Source organism: Camelus dromedarius, chromosome 17, assembly GCF_036321535.1.
Source record: "Camelus dromedarius isolate mCamDro1 chromosome 17, mCamDro1.pat, whole genome shotgun sequence".
Lineage (NCBI taxonomy): Eukaryota > Metazoa > Chordata > Mammalia > Artiodactyla > Camelidae > Camelus > Camelus dromedarius.
Window position 1 is genome coordinate 43,028,653 of NC_087452.1, and position 20,118 is coordinate 43,048,770.

Consider the following 20,118-nt stretch of genomic DNA (forward strand, 5'->3'; position numbering starts at 1 on the left):
TTCTGCTCTGCTCGGAAGCCACGTTCTCCTCCTAGTGTTCTACTTTCAAGACATTTGAGAACACAGACTCTTCTGCTATATTCTGTCTGTTGTCATCAGTTCCCTACATGATTTTTCTACCCACACCTAAACATCGTATTACTGGCATTAAGCAACAGGGCTGAACGTCTGGCATGTGAGAAACGCAGGCAGAAGCTTACAGAAGCAGCTCACCCAGACCACACTGTGATGGGGTAGGGGGCCTCTGCCTTCCAGACTGTTTCTATGGAATGTTTCTAGCTTCTTTTAGGAAATGAAGCATTTCTTATTTATTTGGGAAAGGAACCAGATGGTAACATGCTCCAAATCATTTCAAAGTCTCCCTCCATTCTTGGACTTCAGGGATATGGTGGGGCAACCTTTGTCTTGAGGTTTGTTTCAGGACTTCAGGAAGTTCTTATAGCTGGGGTTGTGAATATCCACCTCTCAGTAACCGAGAGAAGTAGTAACGGAAAGTCAGCCAAATTATAGAAGATCTGATCAACAAAATCAACTAACAGGATTTGATTGACATGTATAGAAATTCCACTGAACAACAGCAAAATACCCATTTTTTCCCAACTGCTAAAGGAACACTCACCAAGACAGACCATAACCTGGGCCATAAAATGAACTGCAACAGTTTTGTAAGAATTGAAATCATACACTGTATGTTTTCTGACAATAATGGAATGAGTCTAAAACCAGTAACAGAAATACAACAAGAAAATCTCCAAACGCTTACACATTAAATAACATACCTCTAAAGAATCCACGGGTCAGAGAGGAAATCTCAAAGGAAAGAAAAAATACACAAGAATGAAACTGAAAATACAGCATATGAAGATATGTGGGGCACAGACAAAGCAGGGCTGAGAAGGAAACTTACAGCACTGAATCCGTACATGAGAAAAGAGAAAGGCCCACAATCAATCATCTAACTTCCTACCTCAAAAAAATGACAGAACGTGGGGCAAAAGACAACTAAACTGAGCAGAAGGAAGAAAGTAATAAAGAGTAGAAATCAATAAATTTGAAACAAAACAGTAGAGAAGATCAATGAAACAAAGACGTAGTTCTTTGAAAAGATCAATAAAATTGATATATCTGCCAAGACTTACAAAAATAAGAGAATTTGAAAATTACTGATATCAGGATGGAACATGATATCACAACATATCCTTCAGCCATTACAAGGAAAATAAAGAAATACTACAACTTTATACCCATAAATTTAACAACTCAGAAGAAATAGGCCAATTCCTCAATGACCACATACTACCAAAACTCAACAAAGATGAAATGGATAACGTGAATAGTCTTGTCTTATAACCATAATGAATTCATAATTTAAAAGCTCCACACATTATCTTCAAATAATACTTTAAAAAATACTCTGTTTCTGAAAGCAGGCCCAGACAGAATCACTGGAGAATTCCATCACTTAAAGAAGACTGAATACCAATTTCAGACAACTTCTTCCAAAAAACAGAAGAGGAGGAAACACTTCCTAATTCATTTTATGAAACCAGTATTATTCTAAGACCAAAACCAGGATTTATTCATTACCAAATGCCCATTTATGGAAGCATATAGAATTTTACAAGCTCATTTTTTGCTGCTTTTAGGACTTGTCCAAGATTTGGGACAGCCAAGAATGAAGCCGTATATATATCTATTGCCTTTTAAGTCAAACATAAAAGGGAATTTGGAGTTGTAGACATAGATCCAAAAGGAATTCTATTTTTTCCCTTTCCAAATGTGCGATCTGTGCACAAACAACTCAGCTGTTCTTTGCCGTTTGTTACTGACCAGCTCTGCAAAATAACATGGAAGCCCATGTGAGTCGGGAGGCAAATGTCCAGGTTCCCGATTTGTTCTGCTGTTGAGCCAAACTGTGTACTTGAATAATTAATGAAAGGTTATCCGCCCCTGTAACGTGGGCGTGCTGGCTTAGTTACAGCATGTTAGTTTCCAGATGGTCATCCATGCCAGTAAATAAAGGCCAAACTAGTAAGTGTGTTTATGTTGTTATGATAAACTGGCTAACACTCAGGCTCCAGAGGCTCTTTCTTCTATGAACTAGTCCATTGACTTAGAGTTGTTCCTCCAAATAACTCCACTACGTCCCTGTGGGAAGTCGCTGTTTGTGTCCCTTCCACCACCACAGGGCCATCTCTGAGCTATGTTCCTTGGATTTTATTGGCAGAGGTGGGTCTCAGTGAGATCAGGAGACACCATCTGCCTTCCAAATACTCAGCAAATTCAGCCAGAAGTGGAAACCGCAGGGGGATGTGAGGGCCTGCTGCCGGATGGGGCGGTCACACACTCGGAGCTCAGAGGCCTCAGTCTGCACATGTGTCCTGAAGTCACTTTCAGGGCAGACACTGTGCAGGTACCGGACTCCCCTCCTCGGCCCCCACCCCACCCCCTCCGACGCAGTAGCTGCCACTCACTCCCTTGCCATCTGAAGCACTGGCTTCCATTTTGGGCAAGATACTGACTTAGAATGCCTTCCTCTAATTATGTGTCATTATCTCACCTTGGGGTGGCGGCTCCCTGGTGGTGTGGGGGCATGGGACAAGGCAAAGCCCCCAGGTTGTCACGTGGCCCCCAGTTAGGTCTCCCTGAGGAGGGTGGCTTCTGCACCCCTGAAGTACTCCCAGTGTTTTAAAAAGAGTAAAAAAAGGTCACATGGATTGTCCCTTGTGTGGACACACATCAGTCAAGGTGGTGGGGGGTTTCGCCAGTTAACATACTCATCCAGCTCTCATCGCCGCTCACACAGACCCAGAGTTCACAGGCACAGTGGCTTCCAGCACATCTGCATTCCTGTGTATCAACTCTCCTCTAACATGAGCCTGACACATCCTCTAGAAAACTCTCAAACCATGACGCAATATGAAGTTCTAAGAAATCATTATGACTAGGTATCATCGGCATCTTTCTTTTTCCAAAAGCACTGGTAACCAAAAGGAAAACTCTGCTATACCCTCTGGACCAACAGCTACAAGATTATTAATCAACTCTCAGATAAACACTAGCAGGAAAAAAAAAAAAAGACAGTTCAGAATGCAAACATGTTGCTAGAGTGCATCTCTAAATTGACAGCAGTGACCATCTGAATAATCGAGATAGTAACATTTTCCAACAATCAGAGAAAACATGGCCAAATGCTTGTCTTAAAATAACTAACACTTAGAAATTCTTTTGTGCCGTCATTGTTGTAAAAGTGTCAAGTCAATTCAGAGGTCAAAAATATACTCTTTCCCAAAGTAATACAGTGCTGAAACAAGACAGAGTCTGGCTGGCTGCTCTCCGACTCTCTTCTCCCACGGACTTGAAGTAAACATTGAGAAGAACAAAAGAACACACAGCTATGCACGAGACAGAGGGATGAAGGGGTGCCTCCATCTGACGCAATGCCAGCAGCACCAGCATCAGTGCCCTCCCAGCGGTTACTGGCACTCATCCTTGGTAAGGAGAGCGTTTTGTGTCACAGCTTATGAACACCGCACATATCCTGTGCAGATCACACACATATGCGCACATATGTGTGCACATACACCTATTCAGTGCAGCAGTCAGAAGACAGGTGGCGGACCAGGCCGGACCAGCAGCAGCGGGAGACACGCTCTAACGCCCTACTTACGGAAGGCAGAGTCCCCCCGCTTGGGGTCTTCGGTGGGACTGGCAGCGGTTTCCCCCGCCGGATGGTCGGCGGGAAGGACACAGACCTCTCCCTAGCACGGGCCCCTCAGCCCCGCTGGCTTCCTGCTGCGGCCGGGGGCGCGGCGTCCCGTCAGGAGTGTGACACAGTAGGGAAAGAGACCGGTTCACTGTGAGACCTGCTACTCACTCTCGTACAGTGCATCGGCCCCCCTTCCCACTGCACAGCGGCGCCGTGGGGCGTGTGGCCCTGGAGACAGGGAGCCTCGGAGTCCGTGTTCCATGGGGACACGGGCTGCTGTGTCCGTGGCCTTCTTCTCAACACAGTGCTTTTTAGGATGGTATAGAAACAACCCAATTGGTCCCCTAGGCTTGGGAACCGGGGAGGATTCTCTTTAAGGTGAAAAGGAAAAAAAACAAAGAACAGTATGAACTGGGAAGATAGGGATGCGGCTATCTCCCTGCTTAAAAAGACACTAAGGACCCCAAAATCACTTATGGAGACTGTGTCCAGCATGCATGCCTGGGATGCTGGGGTGACGTGGGCGGCACCTCACCAGACCTGTTCCTTTCCCGCCGAGTTAACCAAACGCTCCGTTATCTTTCTCCGGAGGAGGGAAAGGAGCCGATTTCAATTGCCAAGCCTGGGTACTCACCCGAGGAGGGCGGCTGACAGATATGCGCAGGGTACCTGGGTTAGAGGAGCGAACGGGACACAAGAGTCCAAGTACCTGCTTGCTGTGCTGTCTGCGGCATCTGCTGGCCCCTCTGAGCGCTGAACTGAACCGAGGCCATGGGCCGGTACTGCTGCGTGGTTGAGGTAGGGTACTGGCCGGACGGATAATAATACACAGGCATCTGTGGAAGAAAGGGTCCAACAGGCAGGGGATGAGAACCGGAAATTCACACTTTTTTCAACATGAAATACACTGTCATCTTATGATACAAGGTGGTTAACAGAAGGCTGCAGTGATGACCACCATGCCTGTGTGCTACTGCTTCCATGGAGAGGGGACTCTACTTCCCAAAGCCTTGAATCTGAGCTGGCTCTGATCAACGCCATGAGGCAGAAATGATGACTTCTGAGACTTGTAAGCCCGGTCCTTAGAGGACCTGTAGCTCCCACTCTTCGAGGAGAGAAGCCCAGCCAGCAGGAAAAGAGGTCCGGGCTCCCCAGCTGGAGAGAGAGGCTGTGTGCGGAACAGAGGCACCCCAGCCAAGGGGTGACCCCAGTGTCCTGGCACGTGAATGAGGCCACCTGGGATGTTCCAGCCCTGGTCAAGCCGCCTATGGTGCAGAGATGAGCCATCCTGGCCAAGTTCTGTGAAAACTGCTGACCTCGACGTGAGCAATACAGTGGTGGTTGTTTTAAAGCACTGAATTTTTTGCTTTTTAAATGAAACACGAGTGAATGAAGAGGGAGGGTACAACTCAGTGGGAGAGCACATGCTTAGCATGCACAAGGTCCTGGGTTCAATTACTGGTACCTCTGTTGGGGTTGGGGGGGAGAACCAAAGAAAAAAAACTTTTAAAATATTATTTTAAAAAGAGTGAATGAAATAGTCATCTACAACAGCAATAAATTTTTATGATAGCTTTAAATATGATAATTTAACTTGAATCGTTTTTCTACTGGAAGCACAGGTAAGATGTGAAATCTGCTGATCTCCAGCCTAAAAGAACCAGAGAATGAAGTTATGAAACATGGGCAAGTCCTCCAAAGCACTCTGCAGAGTGACTGGCACGTAGCCAGTATCCAAAAAAAAGGATATTCAGTCTAAAGAGGGAAATACATTAAAAATAGTTTATGTCACCTTCTGTCGCTTTCTAATGACTGAGAATGGCTGGAAATATTTTAATTACTTCCAATAAGATTCAAAGCAAATGCCTCCTGACCTGGACTTTCTTTTCTGCATCAGGTCATTTACATTAAGGCTATTTTCTTACTAATCAGTTATTTATTTCTTTACTTTTTATTTCCCAGGCTCTAATTTTTCTTCTATCACCTTCCTTAATGTGTAAGCAGAGGCGTGCCAATACACAGCCTACACGTGTGATATGCTTACAGTAAGAACAGCCAGCTGTTTCCGAACTGTGACTGTTATGGCTGTTTTATTTTCTGATATGTGCATGTCAAATAGGAACCACTTTCCTACCAGAATCTTACTGTTGAAACAGAGGTAGCATGTTTTCCTGCCTTAGGAAGAGAGCAGGAACAAGAGAAGACTGTCAGTGTAGGTCAGTGGTTGGACAGTCCCGCGGAATCACTCCCAGTCGTAATCCCGACTAGCACTAAACACACCGCAGAGTAAGAAGCTGAATGAGTCGAGAGCAAACCCGGGTTGGTATCTGGCAACCCACCTACTGCATGTGTTGTTCCCAGTGATGCGATCTGACCATTCCTCCTTTTCTTTGTAAAACAACTTGTAACAATAAAAACCGAAATATTTCTGGAGTAATGTTTTAGTGGTCCTCTGGCAAACTGTGCTGCCACTAAATGTTAACTACATTTCACATCAGATACTTCCTAATATTAAGAATTAAAAAAAACAACTATTAACTATTTTACTCATGAGCATCATACTTATATATTTATTAGGAAGAAAAGCATTTTGTTCCTTTAGGGAAAACTGTGTCTTTATTCAATACCAGCTCATCGACGTGTTAGCCAGTCCTTGGTTTCTCCTCTGAACATTCAATATGAAACACAAAAGTACGTCCGGGGGTGGGGAACAGCGGAAATGCAACCTTTCCTGGTGAACATCAGTTGTTTGGACATGAGTACAACTCCTTGTTTAAAAAAAAAAAAAGAGAGCGCCTCATTTTTAATGCTTTGTTTTTTTGTTTTGTTCTTGTTTTCCTTTCCCCCTCCTGGTCCTACCTCCTTAGATGCCCTGACAGGCTGTGCTAGAGGTCTGGTCCCTGCGCCCGACACCTCTCCGAGGTAAAGCACTGGCCGGCTCCCAGGAATCAGAGCCCCCAGTTACACGCAGCAGGTGGGAAACGGGCACTGGGTCCACCCTCATCCCCCCTGCAGCTGAGGGGGCTGAGGTGGGCTAAGAGGAATCTTAGGGGATCAGGATGGAAAGGAGATTCGGGTAGAAGAAAGGAGTAAGGACACCCCAAAGGGGAGAAAATGTCTATCTTCAAACGACTATGTTAAAACATAGAGAATCAAAAAACGAGTGGATTAGGAGAGAAAGGAAATAAATGGAGAAGAAACTGAAAAAAAAAAAAAAAAACACCTCTCCCACTGCTCTTCCTCAAATCCCTCTTCGCCTGGTCTGTGTGGTCTGCTTCACCCTTCCAGCGGGCGTTCAGAAAGCAAACATGGCAAGTCAGACAAAATGGACCTTCCAGGTTATTAAATTGGTTTGTTTTCTGTGTAAGTTGAACATATTCCCATATATGTCCCTGGACTGTATCTCCAGTGTTCTTTTCATCCTTCTATAGCTGAGTAATCAAATTTTTAAATGTTCACTAAATTGAAAATCACTAGGGGTGACATCCTGTACCTTCATCTGTGGTTCTTTTACAAAGTAGCTCACAGATGTCCAGGCTCTTCACAAACCACGGACATCTGTTTTGTCTTTTTTCCCCCTTCCCTCCATTTTTAAATCTCTTGAAAAGGGAATGAAAGCATTTCTGTTGCAGACACACTAGGGTTCTGACTTGTCTTTGCTTCCACATGCACTAATACTGAAATTCCTTGATCAAGGAAAGACATCTTTTTAAAAAAACCTTCAATTAAACATTCTGCCAACTCTTCTCTTTGACAGCAAAAAAAAAAAAAAAAAAAAGGGTAAACATTCAGCGGCTATTTAGATGAAAAGAGCTAAACTATTTTTTCAGTAATTAACCTTAAAATATTTATTAGTAAAATAATTAATATATTAATAAGGCCCTTTCTCCTGTAACTTAAAATGATTTTTCACATCTCCTTAAATCCTACCAGTGACACTACCACATTACAGAGAAGGCAACTGAAGATGAACTGTTAATTATCGCTCAACGTTAAATGAACAACTGGGTGAAAATCATTTCATGGTGGAAGGTTTTGCATGGCTGGAAAAGAAAATAATTTATTCAAGATGTTAAGGCAGTGCCTTAGATGATATGAAGGTGACACTATACTTTAAACAGCTCATCCGATGCAATATTTCATAATTAGGACGGAATTTGCTGGGGTTATGCATGCCTTGAAAATGGACCAGAAAACGCCTCTGTGCATTTTACATCTTGACAGTAATCACTTGCAATATTCTGCAAGGGATACCCAGGAGAGCCCCAGAGATGTCTGGCAGTGGAGAGTAACACACAATCAGTCTTTGAGAAGGCAGTAAAAATCAGTGATCTGTGGTGTCTTACACGCTCAAGTCAATTAAATATGATTAATGACCCCCTGAGAGCGCACACGTGAGCTCGGCCTTCCCTGGGGAAAGGACAGGGGTGGGGCTTGGCTGCCTCCTTTATATTCACAGAGGAATGAGTGTAAAGGTACAGCACTGGGTTTGCTCCGGAAAATGCTTATGAACAGATTAAAAAAAGGAAACAACACGTTTCCAGAGCAGCAGCAAGAGACAGTTGAAAGCCCCCAGGAGCGGGCTCTCCCTCCCTCACTGGGGTGAGCCAGACATCGCAGGAGGGGCTGCTGTCCTACGGTCTCTGCACCAGGAGCCTGGAAGAGGGCACATTTCCCCAGGTACCATGGCCACTTGGCTCTGCTTCATTAAACTTACTTTCGGAGACCCAAGACTTTGCACAACTGATGAAAAGGACAGACTGGGTCCTGCAGGTTGGGGGTATCCATCTAGACCAGAAGGGCAAGACGGCTTGGCCTGGTGATAATTCCATGTGGAAAGAGAGGGGAACGCGCACCACAAATGAGCTGTGGGTCCCGGGCGTGAGAAGCAGCACTCACCTGTGCAGGTGGAGGCTGCTGCACGAAGCCCTGTGGTGAGGGAGGGGGCTGGAGCACTTGCTGGGAGATGGGCGGTCCGGAGCCTGAGAAGCCCCCCGCCGGGAGCTGCTGGCCTGTTGAGGCGATGACATAGGCTGGCTGTTGGGTGGGCTGTGGCATGAGGGACGGCGGGTAGACAGGACCAGCCGGGGGCTCGGGAGTCTCTCCGGAGGACTGCCGGCTCAGGGTCATCTGGCCAAACTGCGTGGCCACATCGTCCCTCTGCAAAGCCACAGAAAGAAACCAGGACATGAGCGAGATAGGCTGAGGAATGGGAGTGGCAGACACAGGACACATGCTCGTCCTTGGGGGATGAGGAGGGAGTACCATTTGGAAAAAGCAAAACAAAGGCATTCTCCGTCCAGCACAAGAGAACATAACAGGAGACAATGGATTTTAATCACCCCGGGGATCAGAGACGGCTGACATCATGACCCACATCTCCCTCTTCCAATAGACACGAGTTGTTATGTTTCCACTGGGGCTGGGGATCCTTGGGATTACAGGGAGGCGTGGAGGACTTGGGGTTCTTCCCAGCGGTAACCCCGGGACTTGCCCACTGGAGGAGGCGGGAGGAATTGGGGTTCCTCCCAGCGGTAACCCCGGGACTTGCCCACTGGAGGAGGCAGGAGGACTTGTACCGCCTGTGACTGCCTCAAAAATGGAGTCAAGACTGGTGCCAACAGGCCAGGTGGGATTTCATTCTCATATTAGGGAATATTTATTCACTGGCTTGGCCTGAAATTAAATGTTCACTTTTGTGGTCCAAAAGGACCCAGTACCTGGAGGGGAAATGAGAGGGGATGGGAGGATCAGGAAACCAGAGGAACATCTGTATCTTAGGAGCATAGGGTGATGATGGTCACCATGTGGACACTGACTTTAAGATATTTCCCAAAGCCTCACACCAAGTTCATGTGTCTCTGTGCTCCTGACTTCTCCCTCTGTGGACATACAATTCCTGCTTAACTCATAAACTATTAAAAGGGTACCAGGTTGCGGACACACTGAACATGGACAGATGACCAAACGGAAACCATTATTTTGGAGAGGGGTTGCAATGCTCTGGGATAAGACATTCACACACCACCTCCCCTGTCACAGTCAGCCCAGGGCAGCCAACAGGCATCAGCCAGCCCTGCACAGGAAGCTAGTAAAACGAGGAGAAAAGCCATTCACACTTGATACAGTACCATGGGGAACTGCGGCGTCGGAGACATGGGCAGGAGATGCTGGGGAGGGAAAGAGACAGCTGGAAATGGCACTGACTGTGGGGAAGCCTGCAGCCCCTGGACAGACAGGAGGGAAAAAAACTGATCAGGTAACAGGGAAGCAGTGGGGGCTGAAATCCCACAGGAAGGCAATGGCATCTGAAACATACCACCACCCTTCACAGGTCCTCCTGCCTCAACGCCCTCCGGAGTGGAGAACCAGCCACCAACGGGAAGCCAAAAGCCAGGCAGACCGGCACCAGCCAGCCTGAGGGAGGCTTGTGGCCCAGATATGAAATCATATGCTGAAACTTGCAAACATTCTAACACACTATCGACTTTAAAGAATCTTGCACTCAATAAAAAGAGAAGTTATCGCGACACTTTTCATGTTTTGTTGTTAGTTAGATCTCCTGGGTCTAAAAGTATTGTCCAAGGACTAAGAAGTAATAAAAAAACAAAAAGATTAGGTCCACCCTGGCAACCTACCTTGAACACTTCAGATTTCTGGGGACATTCCCACCTGTCACCCTAGAAAAGGACAGCTCTGTCTCTCTAACTGCTGAAAGAACAGCCAGGCCACCTCGGAGCAAGCTGGTTTCTAGTCTTCCCATTGTTGAAGCACCAACACTGGCTCTTTGCAGACACGAGTGCTGGTCTGCGTTGGGAATGGGTGAGCGAGGTGGTAACAATGGCCTGGATGGGGCTGACTTTGGTCCCTAAGACAGGCTCCTTGACACACACACAAAAGATCTTTCCAGATCTAAGGAAAAAATGTGTCATTCACTGTCCCAAGGACCATGCCTCGCCATGGAAGTCACTGGTTGGGGCACTTATTTCTCCCTAAACTTGAAATGAAGTCCTGCCAACCTGCAATCCAGGACTCTAGGTGGGTTAGGTTGAGTGGGTTGGGGTGGCATCGATGGAGAATACCCCTCTTCCCGAGGCACCACTGCTCCGAGGCTGGTGTGGCCTTCGTCCCCGCCGCTTCCCCGCCCGTCTTCCCTCCAGCCCTCACCTGAGTGACCAGCGGGCCTGCCATCTGCGGCTGGGGTGGCTGGACCTGCTGCTGGGGCTGTGGAGAGGGCTGCTGCTGCGGCTGCTGCTGGGACTGGCCCACCACCGCGCTCCGCAGGGGCTGCTGGCTGCTGGGGGGGTTGTAGATGGCGGGGGTTCCATCAGGATTCACAAAGGGCTGGCCTGCAAAGGAATCAGACCTCGGTTGAGGTAAACTTCTCGCGCTCTACTTTATAGGTGCTCAGAAAAGAACCTAAGGGAGAGGGGCGGGGCGGTGGAAATCCTGGACACCAGAACCCTGACCCAGGGGTGTCTATGACTCAGCTAGTTAGGCGAGATACCCATGTAAGCCCATTGCAATTGACGAAGCAGCAAGTAAGCCCACCAGCTTCAGGGCGATCTGCTAAAGCTAAGTGGATCCATGTCCAGTGGCCAGCAGTAAAGGAGGCCTGTGGAGAAGCCACCTTCACCGAGCCGTGTGTTTGGCTGCTCGGAACCTCACAGCCTCAGTGGCATAGAGTCCACTGATAGGTAAGGGCTGTTTTCCATTTACACTATTCCAGCCACATTCACTTACTCACTATATACCAATGCATCTGTTTTGCTTCCACTGGCCTTGTCACCCACTCAGAGTCATGATCAGCTCCACAGATACATAAACAGCAAAATTAGACCACATCTACCCACACACTTCTCCAAACAGACAAGCAGGGGTACACAGGGAAGGCGCCTGAGATTCTGAAGGTGACGCCTACCAAGCCTGGCACAGAACCGTCTCATCATGGCCAAGCAACTAGACCTTATCTTGCCTCCTGAAGTCATGGCATGGTTCACTCTTACTGGTCCTACCATTGCAGGAGTGTTTCCTGATTTACCAAATGGTATCACGGGGACCCCATCAGCCATCGTGAGGAAGGAAGGTACCATCTCCCCATATTTCAGAAGAGGAAACAAAGGACCACCAGGAAAAGTTACAGGAATAAGAAGCTGAAAGGAGGAGGGTAAAAGGCAGCAAATGAAAGAGAGGAGAAGAGGAGGGAAAGGCAGGTAAGGGAGAACAAACAGGCTTCCAGTGTGATGGGCGCGGCAACAGGCACCTGACACCTGTGGCTGCTCTTCCGAGTTCCCCACAGATGCGCAATCTCAGTCCATGTTAGAGACAAGACAGGGCTCAGAGAGCCCAAGTGACTTGATCAGAAGTGTGCTAAACAGTGAGGCGGATGGCCAGGGAATGACCCTGGTCCCTTCACCTCCCAGCACACCAAACACCATAAGTGAATTATGCAAGTCTGCATAGTAAGTACCTGGTACAACATGGTACCACCAACAAAATCCAACCATCACTGAAAATTATCAACCAACACATGAGAAGTCAAGAGAGGTCGATGCTGCGTTTTAAGGTGGAATCACCACCAGGGTTGGTAGAAAAGGAAGAACCAGAACACGGAGGGGAAGATGGGCAAAGGGCTTGTGGACTGTTTATGAGTCCTTTCTTCCCTTTTCCATAACCCCACAGCCCACTGGGAAGGGGCGTGGTAGGAATGCTGGTTCCTAAGCTGAAGGCATGGAATAGTCTCCAGGAACCTGGGCACAGGCCTGGCAGGAGCAGGCCTCCCCGAAAGTGGGGGGGGGGTGTCTTCCTCCTCTGGGCATCAAGGAGGTGGCAGAGTAGCTTGCTGGGTTCCTCCCAAGCCCTGACTTCTAAAGCCTCTCCTTGCACCGTTCTGGTCTGCAGGGCTGCGTGAAGCCCCTCACCCAGGGGAAGCGCACGCGCATGTGACGGCTGGGCAGTCAGCCTCACTCCGTAATAATCCACGTGAAGGACGACCCCGGGCCCCCAGGTGTGCCAGGAAAACTAGCAACGGACAGGAACAGACGGAGAGGGAAAACAGAGAAACTGACCCAAAGCAAACAATATTCTAGTGAAAAAAAGAAAAAGTCCGGTATTCAACCACAAAAACAGACTGTTACGGAAATGGGAACTGAGTCAACCAGCCCGGGGGAAGGGTGTAGCTCAAGTGGTAGAGCGCACACTTAGCAGGCACGAGGTCCTGGGTTCAATCCCCAGTACCTCCTCCAAAAAACAAACAAACCTAATTACCTGCCCCCTCAACCAAAAATGAAATTAAAAAAAATTAAGGAACAGAGTCAATCAGTGAATGTGTGCTCAGAGAGAGCAACCAGTCCCCAAAGTCTAGCTACCTCATGATGCCATTTCTGCTCCATTCAAGATCAGGCGAAACTTCCCAAGGGCAGTGGACGTCAGAAGACTGGTACCTCGGGTGAGGCACAAGGGAACCTACTGGGAGAACAGACAGGATCTGGGTCTCATTTCGGTGGCGCTTACATGGGTGTCACACACAAGCGTTTACCAAGGCCACGCGCCCCGTGTGCGCACTTCACCTCTGTACTCTATAAATTACATTCCGGAAGTAAACTGGGATGGGCCCGGGAGGCACATGCAGAGGCTGCCAGGAAAACGCTCATATGTAATGAGCAACGGACTTGTTTTCAGCTCAATGAGGAACTGATATGAATGCTTAGCATTCCCCCAATTCTCAGCCCATATATTTATGTGTTATGTGTTGTGTGTGTGTGTGTGTGTGTGTGTGTGTGTGTGTGTGTGTGTGTGTAAGCAACAAGAAACCGCAGGTGCTGCATATGCATGAACATACCTGCCAGAAGCAAGGAAGTCCTAACCGCAGTTTTACAACTAATCACGATGTGCTGTGATGGAAAAGCCGATGTGCCCAAATTATCTTCACAGAACAATGGTTAAATTTAGGTTTAAAAAAGATGTTCTTCATAGGCATTTGTTTTCCTATCACTATCATTGAATTGTAGCTACATTTTATTGTTTTAAATTATTTTTCTTTTTGTAAAAGTAACTTTTGAATTTAAAATATGCAACTCTTTTTTTTTCCCTGCAAACCCCAGCAATATGGGAAAGCATGAAAAAATAGCTCAGGTTTCAAAAATCTATTAGCCCATTTGGTGTTTTCAATCTTTGTTCCCCTCTCCTTTTCCATATCTTATAAAGGTAAGAGGAAAATTTTAACCTAACATTTAAAAAAATTACCACAGCAACCTCATATGAAATAATTTCAAAATCAGTCTCACTCTGTGCTTACAGACACACACACACAGATGGAAAAGAAAAGAAAAGAATCTTCTATGACTTTTGATTTACCCCAGTGAGAACTAGGGGGAGGGGTGAAAAACTGATCACACTCATGGTGAAAACGTAACTGCAAAATATTCCGATGTCATTTTTGAGAAGTCTCAGCTCCTCCATTTAAAATATTATTAATGTGCCGTGGACCAGAAGAAAGAAATGTGTCTGAAAAACCGCATGTGAAAAGCACTAAGGATGCACCAGGGGTAGAGACAGGTGGTAGGTTCTTCTGGAAAGAGAAGAGAGTATAAAACGTTGATTTTATGCTCACCAATGCACAATGGGGAGAAGTGAGGAAAATGAAAGAAGTCAGATGGATGCCAGGGAAGAGGGGGAAAAAAAACCCAACAAAACAATTTCCTAAGAGGGCCGGGACAGGTGACTATTGGTTTTCAAGTCAGGCAATGATCGCCTCTTTTGTGTTCTACCTCGTCTACCAATCCAGATGCAATTACGACTGAACACAGGCAATTAGTCTGAATGACAGCAGCTGGAAACCAAATGAGAAAGGCTCGCTGGCTCTAGGACTCTTGGACTTAGCAGAGGTTTTCAAGTCAGAAGGGCAGAAGTGAGTCCCGCATGGGTGCTGGCACAGGCTGGGAGAGGGCGGCGACAGAGCTAAGCCAGGGGGCCAAGAACGGAGCCAGGGCAGAGAAAAGGACTGCATGCAGACCGCTTGTTCCTCTCAAATATGCGACAGTAAGTGAAAAATGTCTCCACTATCCACAGCGACGTGTGTAACGTGCAGCAGATATTATGTTACTAATCTGCACTGAAAGAGCCCATGCTCAGTGACTAAGACTCTGTTACCCATTCCAGGGATGCAAAAGAGAAACAAAAAACCTCAAGTATGACCTCTTCTCCCAAAGAGCTTATAAATGTGATGGAAACAAGGAAATGAACCCAAGGCAGTTCATGCTAGATGCAAAGTGATCACATGCTCTTGGTTTCCAACATCAAAGCATGGCTCCCATGTACCTGGCAGAAGGGCATTTATTTAAAAAGAGAGGGGATGATGAGAGAAGTATTCTCCTTTCCTCATCCTTGGAAGGCGAGCAATCCAATTAGAAGAAAACTGATGATTATGGATAAGCAAAGATTAATTCAGTTCTTGAAAAGATATGTTTATAGACAGCACACAAAAACTTCACGGTGCATTTAAGCAAAAGGTGGAAGCAGTTAGGATAAACTGATTCTAGAAGTCCTGTGAAAAGCAAAAAGTAGAGTGAGTATCAGAAAGAGAGCAGCCCTGAAGGGTGGCCCCAGGTCAAGTCCCTGCCGATGGCGTGTTCCCGCATCTCATGTTCATGAACTTGGAGCAGAGGAAGGCAAAGCAAAATGGCAAAACAACACACAGGGGCACTGGCGAGCGCCTGAGGGGTGCTGATGCCTGTTGGCATCTCGGGACAGCACTGAGTTACAAGAAAATAGCCGAAGACGAGCTTTCAGCTAAAAATTTCCAAAAGGAGGCTGAGTCCAAGACAGCTGGAGGAAGATCAAGCTCAAGAGTCAAAGCCAAGCTTGGCTTGCAAGGATGAAGGTGTGGTCCAGGGATAACGCTGAGAAAGCCTCTGCAGCGACTCCCTCACCCAGATGCCTGGAGAGCCAAGGAAGAACAGCCAGACGCAGGTCCTGAGCTAGAAATGGACCCGCGGGAGCTGAGTATAAAGCCAGATGAAATGAAAAGTTGCGGTCTCCCTGGGGAACTGCAAGACGGTGTGTGGGTACGTGAGTGGGGTTGGTTCCAGTGTGCCAGAGTCAGTGCCCAGGGAGAGCCCGGGCAATCGTGCTGACAAAGGAGTTTCACTTTTGTTTCATTTAGGAGACAAACGACTGGCAGGCACCTTAGTATTTCAAATTATTGCTTGTCTTATTCCTGCTTAAGACAGATATCTTATCAATCACAGTTTTACACATGAGCCACATTCTCAAATACATGACACTAGATGAAGAACCGTTCTACTACCCAGAGCAACATACATGGTGAATAGGAGACAGTGTTTCAATACTATGTAATTACTGAGGACCTGTGTCTGAGCACAGTGCCTAAGGCTACTTCGTGGTCCACTCTAGGGAAGCAAAAACTAGAGCCCAGAATGACCCGTCCCCACAAGGAACTCACAGGTGTGCTGCTAACAAGGACATGGCTCCAAGGGCAATTCACACAAGAAGCAAAGTAGTCTCATACTCTTGGATTCTAATACCGAAGCATCGCCACCACGTATTTGGCAGAAGGGTATTTAGGAAAGCGTGAGAGGTGTGGATTCCAGGGCTGCACAGCAACGCCTGAGAAAGATGAGTTCCAACCCAAAGGAGGCAAATTTCTGGTTTCAAGAGTCATACGAGAGATTAGACAGCTGGACAGACAGACATGCACACATACACAGATATGTATGTAATATGTGATATGTGTGTACACAGGTACCCATACACGTGCACATTTCCAGGTTACAGAAATAAACACATTCTGGAAGAGAGGAAACACCATGATGCACCTTACGTCCCACAAGTCAATCATGGTGCACAACGTATGAATACACTGTCCTCCTGGTCTAGGGAGAGTTTAATGTCTAGCATTTGCCAAATCAGAGACGTGTATCTGGAGATGCTGTTTACCAGTATTATTAGATGCTCTTCCTTAGTTAGGATCCTTTTGCAAAGGAGATATTTTGCTACAGCTCTAAATTACTCAATCCAGTGAATAAGAATTGAGACTTGGCATGAGGAAGCACTTTCTTTCTTTTTCTGTAAACAAGACTACAGATAATATACACATACACATGCATATCCACGCAGTCATTACAAATCACATCCCTGCCTTCTAGCCTAAAAAATACTCTTGAGCTGTTTTGAAACACTTTGCAATTCTGCGTAAAACACACCACTCCAAACTAATGCTTAGCATGTCCTGCTGTCTACAAGCCCGTCTCAATTAGAAGTGAAGGAATTCAAGCCAACAGAGTCAGATCATACTTTGATTGGCGCCCAGAGGTAATGAATAGGATCCTAGTTTTCTTTTAGTCTCCTTTATGGTGCTTACAATGACCCAAATAAAAATAAAAGCGGTCTAATATTCTCCTTAGAAATATCTGAGAGCTTTCAAATGGTTTTCAATAAAATAATTATGCCTTCTTTTCCCTCAAGCTTCTGGCATTTTCAAAACATCTCAATCAAATACTGTGACTTGAGAATGTGCCTGATGTTTTCATGAAATTGTGGCAATTAGTCAAGTAACTATTTGACTACCATCCTCACGCGTCTCTGATTTTCCTAATCACTAGGGAGCCCCGGCTACGCGAGAAGACGGAGGTCAGATCACTTTTACAAGATTCTCATCCAGTTTCGCATCTTTAAGTTTAGCTAAGCAAGCAAACACTCTGGAATAAGCTAAACCAAACCGCAGATATATTTTGAGAAAACTCATTTTTGGCTTCAGTCACTTAGAAAGGTGTGTAGAGAAGTGGCTGGTCAATGTCACCTTCTAACCCGAGGTTCCCAGCCCGGCACTGCCGACGTCACGGGCTGGATGCTCTGCTGTGACGGGCTGTCCTGTGCGTTTCAAGATGTTTAGTAGCCTCTCTGGCCTCTACCTCCATAGACCAGTGGCAGCCCCCTCCCCCCTAGGTCATGAAGATCAAAATATCTGCAGATATTGCCAGATGGCCTTGGGGGTGTGGGCAGAATCGCCTCTGCTTGAGAAGTTTCCCCACGAAGCAGGTGTGCATCAGTCCGTTTGCTCCATGCTCTGGGTCCTTTGACTCAGTGTGGAAGCTGGCTCACCGCTAGAGAAACTTACAAATAAGGAAAACAATGGCCACTCCTCATGAAGGAAACCATCATCATGGAGTTACCAGTTCTCCAAACCCTGCCCAAACCAGTCTAATCCTGAAATCCCTAACATCCATAAGAAGTCGTTCCCTGCACCCTCTCTGCCCCTGCTATTCCCTACTTCCCAGTGGGAGCTGAGTGGGGTTCTGAGGTGGGAAGACAATTTCTAGAGTTAAGAATCTGCCATGTGCTGCAGCTGATGTCTCAAGTTCCTGAAATATCTTGGATGCAAAAACATATTTGACACAAAACACCAAGCTAACCAAGGATTTAGTCAAAGAAACATAAAATTTCTATTGGTACATCCCTGTTCATCACTCCACAGTTTCTGATCTTAGCTCCTGGGAATACACAAGACACACCATGGTCAGGGAAGAGAGGACAGAGAGACAAGTGGGTATCTGTGGGGAGCATCTGGATTTATATCCGTATATCAAGATCAATATAAAGATTCCAGCTCTCTATAGATCTGCTCTTCCTGAATCAAGACCGTACACAACAGTTCATGCACCAAACTCTCCTGTCAGGAATTTTCCAGAACACTTGCTGGCAAATGTATAAGCTCAAATGCAAGGACGAACCCCTGACCTGTCCTCTGCCAAAGCAGAGGCCGCAAGCTGACCTGTGTGCGGGTTGAGAAGGATGCTTCCGGGCGGGATGCCTGTTGCCGCTTCGAGTGGAAGGAGGATGTAGCTCGTGCTGCTGGGAGCCACCTGGCCCCCCATTCCATTCTCCGGGTAGCTCACAGAGCCGGGGGAACTGGCTGCCACGCCCGAGGCTAGTGGTGTGCTCTGCAGAGGTGGGTGGGTGCGAGACAGGGAGCCCGAGGAGCCCGCACTGCTGGAAGATTCAGAACCTGCGGCAGAGACACAGATCAGTAGATCATTCAACATGGACGAGGGGAGGAACCACGGCTGACTGCAAACAGTCCATCGCTGTGAATCTGAGGTGAGCACTGCGGGATCACATTAACTAATGTCCCTCCCCTATCTGGGGTCCGCATTTTATTGAAGTATTTGCTGCATCTTTTTCAGATGTGTCAAATTCTCGGGAAGACAGAGGAAGAAGGAGCCGTCTCTCTTCCCGGCTTCTCACGTGCCATTAGGGTGATAAGCTGGTAAATAAGTGGTGCCTTAAAGCTGGGAACTCCAGTGCCTGAAACCGCCTGTCTCCCTGAGTAACTGAGGCCATGGGAATGTCCCAGGGAGCTGGAGTTAGGAGAACAAAAGGACTGGGCTGGAGGCTAGGGGGCCTGCAGTTTAAGGAGGAGTCCTATGGTCAGGCAGATGGTTCTAAAGTCCTGTTTCTCCACCATCCATAAAGCTGAATTTTGAAGGGTTGTGGTCAGAAACCATCTCTTCCCTTCTACGTAAACAGAATAGCTCACTGGCTCATTCCTCCTGGAAGTGACTACAATCTTACTGCGTTTCACATATACACAGAATCTTATTAATATGACCAAGAGATGAACCAAGGAGGGCTTGGCCTTCATGATAATGATCGAGCATCCTTCAGATGACACGGAAGAGTAAAATCATGGAGAGATTTGTGGACTGCGGATTTCTCAAACATGTAGGCAACTGGGTCAGTGTGCAGCAGCCTCCAAGATGGAACCCAGCACCAATCATCTCCCTCTCCCTCCAATGTGAACCAAAAACAAAAAACAAAAAGCACTGGCTACATCCCTTGCCTTCGCTGCAACCGGAGCCAAGCAGCTCTACACCCGTGACCATGGCTGTTCTGAGCCCTGAATACTAAGCAGAGCATCAGAGAGAAAATGCACCAAGCAAAATATCTGGGTCTCTGAATTCAGACTAACAGATGGGCTGAATGATTATCATAGGTTGCAAGAATAGAGAATAAGAAATGTTACAAGCTTTTAGCCCACACTACTGATTTGTGTCATTAAAAATGCATTATTCTGTGTCATTAAAGGTTAACATATATAAGGAATAGCTAACATTGTTCTGAAGATTCTAAAATATGTTCTTAAATGAAACTGGAGACCTTTTAAAATAAGTGAGAGGAAGACACATGCGATTGCAGAGAAGAGGGGCCACTGGAGAGTGTGGTCAGTTTGGAGGAAGAGGGCAGTGATAGTTACTGAACACGTAGGATGTGTGAGCACCTGGGTAAACGCTGTAATGGTAAGAATTATGACTGCCTATAGAGATGGGGAAACTGAAGCAGACAGAAGGCAGGTGACACAAGCCGACTCACTGAGCCAGGCGAGGACAGGG

General features: G+C 46.8%; 1 protein-coding gene across 18 annotated transcripts in view; it reads right to left on the reverse strand.

Annotated features, from left to right (window-relative positions):
• The window catches only part of ARPP21 (cAMP regulated phosphoprotein 21), a 151,266-nt gene that overhangs the window by 42,790 nt on the left and 88,358 nt on the right, over positions 1-20,118 (reverse strand). For all 18 annotated transcript variants that reach the window (XM_031469884.2, XM_031469881.2, XM_031469883.2 and 15 more), the window contains 5 exons: positions 18,501-18,734; positions 10,877-11,058; positions 9,841-9,936; positions 8,609-8,869; positions 4,419-4,545 (listed from right to left, as the gene is read on the reverse strand). In XM_031469884.2, the coding sequence (XP_031325744.2) occupies positions 4,419-4,545; positions 8,609-8,869; positions 9,841-9,936; positions 10,877-11,058; positions 18,501-18,734 (900 nt within the window). The remainder of the gene's footprint in view (positions 1-4,418; positions 4,546-8,608; positions 8,870-9,840; positions 9,937-10,876; positions 11,059-18,500; positions 18,735-20,118) is intronic.